At 60.2% G+C, this 7,051-nt stretch overlaps 1 protein-coding gene across 1 annotated transcript in view; it reads right to left on the minus strand.

Moving 5' to 3' along the window:
- The window catches only part of ARHGEF4 (Rho guanine nucleotide exchange factor (GEF) 4), a 132,731-nt gene that overhangs the window by 4,310 nt on the left and 121,370 nt on the right, over nt 1-7,051 (minus strand). Inside the window, exons 5-9 of the mRNA XM_011941700.1 lie at nt 3,840-4,019; nt 2,693-2,869; nt 2,430-2,609; nt 1,447-1,679; nt 966-1,095 (exon numbers count right to left, since the gene is read on the minus strand). Coding sequence (XP_011797090.1) covers nt 966-1,095; nt 1,447-1,679; nt 2,430-2,609; nt 2,693-2,869; nt 3,840-4,019 — 900 coding nt within the window. The remainder of the gene's footprint in view (nt 1-965; nt 1,096-1,446; nt 1,680-2,429; nt 2,610-2,692; nt 2,870-3,839; nt 4,020-7,051) is intronic.

Below are 7,051 nucleotides of genomic sequence, written 5' to 3' on the forward strand. Positions count from 1 at the left end.
GATTCATCTCTCAGGCCAGCCTTTGAGATCTCTGAGGCGGCCCCCTTCCCAGCTAAATGCATTGAGTACCCGAAGGTCCATCATCCACCCTTGGGCTTCATACTTTTAGACTAAGCCCTGCCCTGGTCTCATTCCTCCTTGAAAATGCAAGCCCCCGCTGGGAGTGGCTGGCGGTGACCTGTTTGGGATGAGTGACTCTGGAGGGCCCTGAGCCAGGGCTGGGCCTCACAACTGACTACCCCTATTGCTCAGCCCCGCCCCAGGGCTTCTGATTCACTGTGTCCAGGGTGGGGCCATGGAATCTGTATTTTCATAATGTTCTGTGGCTGATCCTGATTGATTTCCAGGCCATTTCTCTCCCTGATAGCTGGTGCCTGGTGGTGGCAGCACCCATGTGGGTAGGAGCCCTCGGGAACAGATCAGGAGGTGGCAGATTGGCAGATGCAAGTGGGGGTGGGTGGAGGGGGACAGGAACATCGTCATTAGTTCTAAGGCAAGATTGGCAGATGCAAGGGGAAACGTGCAAGTCAGACAAACAGAACCAGGAGGCTCTGATGGGTGGCGATGCATTTTTGGTCACGCTGTGTCGGGCCTGCAGCCTTCTGTTAGGAGTCCCAGAAGTGAACTAAAGCAGGGATCTGGCCTGTCCCATGAAGGCAGAGGAACAGAACACTTCTGAGGAACACCCTTCCTCTGTTGAGGGCTTCTCCTGGGCTGGCTGGCTGCTCATGGGAGGAGTTTCACATAGAAAAGAGGCCACCAGGTGCCAAAGACTGCTAGGGAAGGCCGCGCCGAAGGTCCAGAGCCCACGCTGGGGACGGGCTTTCCCGCCATGGGCACCTGTTGCTAGCTCCCAGGAGCGCAGCTCCCTGCTTCAGCTCTCTTGTAGATTTCTCAGGGGCAAGCATGATTTTAAAGCAAGGGGCCAAGACCTCCTGGAATTTTCTGCACCCCCGGGCCCTCACCTCCCAGTCCTCTATGGCGCTCTGCCACTGAGCAATCTTGTCGATGTTCTCAAGTCTCCGCTTCCGCTCGTTGATGAGCTGGGCCACATTCTTCATGGCATGCAAGGCAGCTTCAACATCCTTGAAGTCCCTGGGGCAGAACAGAGATGGAAGGCTGCTGCAGGCTGGAGGCAGAGAAAGGGTGAGGACCCCTGCAGCCCCCATGTGTGGAGCTGCTTTCCTCTGGGGCTGTGCCCTCTGACCACATCCTACTGTCAGATACACAGCCCCTCTCTTCTCCATAAATGGCAGGCACAGAGCAGAGCTTAATACCCTATTGGCATCCTCTTCCCTCATTGCAAGGAGCTCATCAGATCAGGGCTAGTTTTCTGTGTGTTGCCCCAGAGCCTGCAGCAGTGTACAGCACATTGCTAATGCTCAAACTGGCTGACTGGAGGCATGCAGAGGCGTGGGCTGCCTCCCTGCCTCAGTGCCCTCCTACCTGTGCTGGGGGTGCGTGTATTTGAGCAGCTCGGCCAGCTGCAGAGGGTACTTGCAGATCTTCTGCACCGGAGTCAGCAGGAAGCCATCCAGGGAGATGTCAATCATTTTTTGCAGCAGCCGGCAGGCCTCGAAGAAGTACACGTACTTGCTGAGCTTGGTGAGCCGGGAGAGCTCCACGCAGGCGTTGGGGTGGTTATTGCAGTACTCCGAGTAGATCTGGAAGTCAGCTTGCTGAGGAGCACAGCTGGACGTTAGCAGAGCTCTCTGCTGCTCCCCCAGGCAATCCAGCCGCATGTCTGGGAAGGGCAAGAGCCTCTACATTTCCTTCAGGAGCTGGGCTGGGGGCTAGAGGGAACCCAGGCTCTGTGTACCTATTTCCCTGGGGCATAAGGTACATGGAGTCACACCCAGGGGTGGGAATGGTGAGAATATGAGCAAGTGTCCCGGCTGCACGTTAGCCTTCTGGGTGAAATCCATGATAACAAGGACGGGATAACAATGCCAAAAGCGGCGGTGGTAGGGGGGGTGGGAAGGGACAGGCATCCTCTGCTCACCCTCACTCGACTGCCCAAGAGGGCCAAAACAAGGCCCTTCTCTACCAGGTCAGGCTAGGTGTCCACTTAGAGCGGCCCAGTGAACCTCGGTAAATGCCAGCCGGCATCTGCCGCCTAAGCAAGCTGTAAATTCTGTGTGAGAAACCCCAGAGCTCACTGTGAACAGCCCCTGCGGCGCTCAGCCCTCCTATCGGTCAAAGCAAGTCCTTCCTGGGGGACGCCTCAGCTCTCTGCTCCCAGCAGGAGCGTTCCCTGACTTGGTTTCCCCACCCAGAAGTAGAGACCCTCCTAAAACTGTCCTGAAGGTGCAGGCGGCCAGGCAGATAGAGGCCTGGAGCCGGGGCCCAGGCGTTGTGATAGGTTTTGGGACCAGCCACCTGCGGCAGCCTCTGTGAGGGCAGCGCCCAGGGAGGGGCCGGGGGCTCACATGCTCCAGGAAGCAGGCACCCAGCTCGCTCAGGTGCGGGCGTTCGCGGTTGAACCTCTGCTCCAGGGCCTTCACGAAGGCCTTCTGGCAGCGGTAGATGTCCTCGATGTTCCCGAAGATGGTGCGCAGCTGCTCCTCGCTGAACATGTCTGCGCGCTTGCGGCACTGCCGGACGTAGCCCTGCGGGCGCCCGCGGTCAGGCCTTCCCCGTCCGGCCCCTGCCCCGTCCGGCCCCCTGCGCCCACCCGCCGGCCGGGCCTCACCTCGCAGATGTCGCGCAGGTGCTTGATGTAGTCCCGCTCGGTGCTGAGAATCTCGTTGATGACGTTGGTCCGCATCTGGTCCTTGCTGCTCTGCGCCTCCGCCCCGCCGGCCTCCGCCCCGCCGTCCCTGGCCCGAGGGGCCTCGTCGTCCGCGGGCTCATCCTGGTTCACCCGCAGCTGCAAGCCACGCACGACCAGTCAGTGCCCCGCATGCCTCGGAGCAGCGCCCTGCGCCGCTGCGGCGAGAACCGGGTCTCGGAGCCCCGCAGGGTGCACGGGGCGCGGGGCGGAGGGCTGGCCGGCCAACTCCCCCCACCCAGCCGCCCATTCGAGTCCTGGACCCAGAGATGGCGGCTCCGATGCCCGCAGCCGCTGCCAGTGTGATCCGAACCCCGCTTTGGCCTCCTTCCTAGACCCTGCTTGTGCCCGGCACAGAGGCTGGAGCGCTCGCTGCAGTTCCTGAACCAGCGCCTGCTCCTGCCAACCCCCGCGGGCACAGGCAGGGGGATGGGTGGCGCGCCCCTGGCTAACTTGTAACTTGGGGAAAGGCTTGGGGTGCCGAGTGGACAGTTTCCCAGGGGGTCTGGGGCAGGAGGAGCATCTGAACACCAGGGCCTGAGACCTCCCCGCCGGGGGCCCTCAGCTTGGATGCCCTCAGCCAGGCCTTTTGGAGACTGCACCTGGATTCCTTCCTTGAAGACCGGAGACCCCCTTAGATGGAATCCGGGTCCCCTCTCTGCTATCTCCAGGGCTAATAACTACCGTGCCTCAACTTCCTCAGGTGTAGGTCACGGTTCCCACTCCCGGGGCTGTGTGTGAGGTGAGTAGTCCCCTATCAGGGCTCTTCAGGGCTTGGGAAATGTCCAGCACCTGGAGTTGTGGGGGTATCGCAGAGGGGTGCCTAGTGTCTGTACACACTCCTTTCTGAACTGCTCTCCTCTCTGGTCGCCCAGGGCTCACCAGAAGGGGGGAGGGAGCAGGAGTAGTGGCTCTTGAGGAGGAGGAAGGCTGTGACACTGCGCCCCGCCACCCGCCACCCAGCGCTCTGCACCTTGGATGCCAGAGCTGTTTTGGGCTTGTATTTCTCTGCAGAACCAGGTAGCTTTTTATGGGCCCAACTTGGGAGAAGCTCAGGCTGGAACCATACCCGAACGAAGCTGGCTGGAAACCAGCCCTCGCAGTCAGCGACCCGGCCCCACCACCACTCTCTGTTGGTGGCATCCATCACTTCGATGACATCCCCAGCTTTGAAACCCAGCTCCTGGTCATCCATAGTGACATGGTCCCAAAGTGCTTCAGCGCAGACCACACTGCCATCGCTGATGAGCTGCCGAGAGAGCCACGGGCAGGCGGGTCAGTGGGGGTGGCTGCCTGGGCCTCCCTGCTCTCTGTCTCCACTCCCTCAGCAGCCCTAGGAAGAGGGGATTCTGACTCCTTTACAGAGGAGCGGACAAGTCTGCCTCTGACGGGAGCAGGGCTTTCCTGGGGCAGGGGCTGTGTTCTGGGCACGTCTAGATTATCAAGGCTCAGTGATGGAGCCAGAAGTGAACTGACCACAGAATCTGATCCTGTCGCTAGGACTGTCAACTGCTCCCTGTTAGTATTCCCAACCCAGCACTCCTGGGGGCTGCAAATCTGCAGGAGGGAGGGGCTGGGTGATGCAAGGCTGCAGGAGGGAGGGGCTGGGTGATGCAAGGCTGCAGGAGGGAGGGGCTGGGGGCTGCAAGGCTGCAGGAGGGAGGGGCTGGGGTTGGCGCCCTCCTGTGGGCTTCTTGTGGATGAGCACTGCCTGTGAGGTCAGCCACCAACCACAATGCCCCGTCATCCAGGTAGACAGTGCCCTGCCATTGGAGTGATTGGAGCTTGTTTGCTGTGTTTTTCAACACTTGCAGAACCAACCTCATGGCGCCCCTGCTCCCACCCCAAGCCCCAGAGATGCCAACACCAGCTGACCAATGCCCCTTCTTAGAGCTCTAGGTCCCAAGCCCTGGGATCCTAAGTTTGAGTTATTCCAACCTCTTTCCTTAATTTCCCAGGTTCCAGGAGAAGTAGGAACGTTTTGCAGCTGCTACCTCTGTGACAGGCACTTCGGGACTGCTCTTATGCAGTGTTGCCCAGTCAACCACACTATACCTAGCTGACCATTCACATGCTTCTCTCTGCTCAAATAACCAGCATGGTGCCTTGCTCCAGAGTGCTGTGGACTGAGACATGGGAGCCACGCTCCCCTGCCCCTCCCAGGCAGCCCTCGCACGCCATGAGGCTCACCCCTGCTCTCTCCTAACATGGGATCTGTTTCTGCTCCCTGAATGATGAGCACTTCTAGGGCCTTAGGGCAGGAAAGGAGGAGTGGGCTGGGGCCTCACAGGAGGTGAGGTCCGTGCCCCTCCCTGCTGGAACCAGGTGTTGGCCCTGGCTGTCACAGCTGTGGGCCTGGCTAGGCGGTCGAGGATGGGAATGTCAAAAATAGGCCCTCCTCTGAGCTGCCCCTATCCCAGCAGCCCTCCCTTCACTTCACTGGGTGCTCCCTAAGAGAAGCATGTGAATGGTCAGCTAGGTATAGTGTGAATCCTCACCTCAACATAGAAACCAAGAGTGGGGCCAGTCCTGTGTTCCAGCTAAGAGGCCTCTGCCTGAGTGGGCAGGGTGAGGGCTGGGGCCGGCCACTGGAGCACTGAAGCTCCGGAGTCCCCCGCGGGGTCCCAGGCACAGAGCCCTGGGTTATTCCTGGGGGCAGCAGGCCTCCACAGGGCCCCACTGCTCTCATTCCCAGCCACAAAGACCTTCTGCAGGTGGCCTCCAGATCATGAGCTGCCGCTGCCACTCAGATGGGATGAGACAGGAGGGCTCAGGTGACCACATGGTAGGAGCCTGCCTGCCACGGCCGGGAGCTGGCTCACCCCGCTGAGGCCCTGAAGGATGAGGCCCCAGGGAAAGAAGGAAGCAGACACAGCGGCCTGGGGACGCCAGTGAGAACATGAGCTGTAGGTGACATGGCCCTGACCTGGGGTCTGTGACACAGGCTGCGAGGAAGTGACCCGACACACTCAACACGGCTCATTTTTCCATCGCTTCACTTCTCAGGAGGTTCCTGCCTGATATTAACCAGGTGAAGTGTCACCCTTTGTCCCTAGGTTCCCTTAAATGAGCCCTGAGCAAAAGCCTGGTGCCTCCATTCCCCTTTCCTTTACGCTGCCCGTCCCTGCAGGTGGAACTGGATCCTGCATAGGTGGCCTCCCATATAGCTGCCAGGGAAGGTCACCAGGCATCGGGCAGGAGAAGAGCTTCACAGAGAGACCAGCTTCCAGGCACCATTACGGACAAGCCCCACACCTGTCCTGCCTAGTCACCTGGAAGACCTTGGGGAGGAGAGGAGGACGTGTTAATTGCCTTTGTTGCACCCTGGCAGAGGGAGCGTGCCCTGAGCAAGCTCTCCCACCACCTGTGCCTCCCACCAATGTAAGGATCTCAGCCCCGGGTGGCAGAGCTTCTGCATAGCCTCATACTCGGGAGGTACTCTAATTTAGAGTTAGGAGGAATGTAAACTGTGTTGTCGCCAAGACAAAATGTGGCTCTGTGAGGTCAGAGACAGTTTTGTAGGACATCAGAGTCATGCTCCACCTCCCATGCCGCTGGGCTGGGGGCGTTTCTGGGCAGAGGCCCTTTTTGGTGCTGGTAGGCACAGCTGCACCTGAGCCAAGACACAAGCCAGGCAGGCCCAAGGGGCAAGGAGTCCAGGCTGCCTCTCTGCCTGCAGGAAGCAGAGACTGACTCTGAGACACAGCAGGGCTATGAAACTGGCTGTTCTATTGCGGGGGAAGGTCCCAATGGAGGCGCACATTTGAGACTAAAACAGCCCAGGGCAGGGAGCGGGACCCGCTCCTGTGCGTCTGAGGTTCTGACAGCCCCCAGAAGGGTGATGCTGCCAGGCTCTGCCTCCAGCTGCTCCCTGTGACCGCCACTGCCCTCCCCACCCTGACCACCTACCAGACGCGCAGGGTGGGGGCGGCTGTGAACACCCGCAGGCTGTGCAGCAGGGGTGGGGGCTTCAGAGGGCCCACGTGCAAGGGGGGCAGCTAGGGCTCTGCCCGTGGGGAGACTGACACCACGTATTTTAAGGCCTAAAACGGGAAAAACAACTGCAGGTAACATGCGCAGCGGTGCCCAGGCGTCTTCCACACACCTAAATCCACCCACAAAGATGCAAGCGCGGGTCGCTCACCCAGCGGTCACATGCACTCTGTTTCCAGACAAGCAGCCGGCGCGCCCCAGCTGAACCCGCATCCTCGGTTACACGCAGAGACGCGCCATTTTGGCCTCCCTCTCCCCCCCGGAGCCCCCAGCCCCGACAAGGCACAG

Source organism: Colobus angolensis, unplaced genomic scaffold (genome assembly GCF_000951035.1).
Source record: "Colobus angolensis palliatus isolate OR3802 unplaced genomic scaffold, Cang.pa_1.0 Scaffold20, whole genome shotgun sequence".
NCBI classification, from domain to species: Eukaryota; Metazoa; Chordata; class Mammalia; order Primates; family Cercopithecidae; genus Colobus; species Colobus angolensis.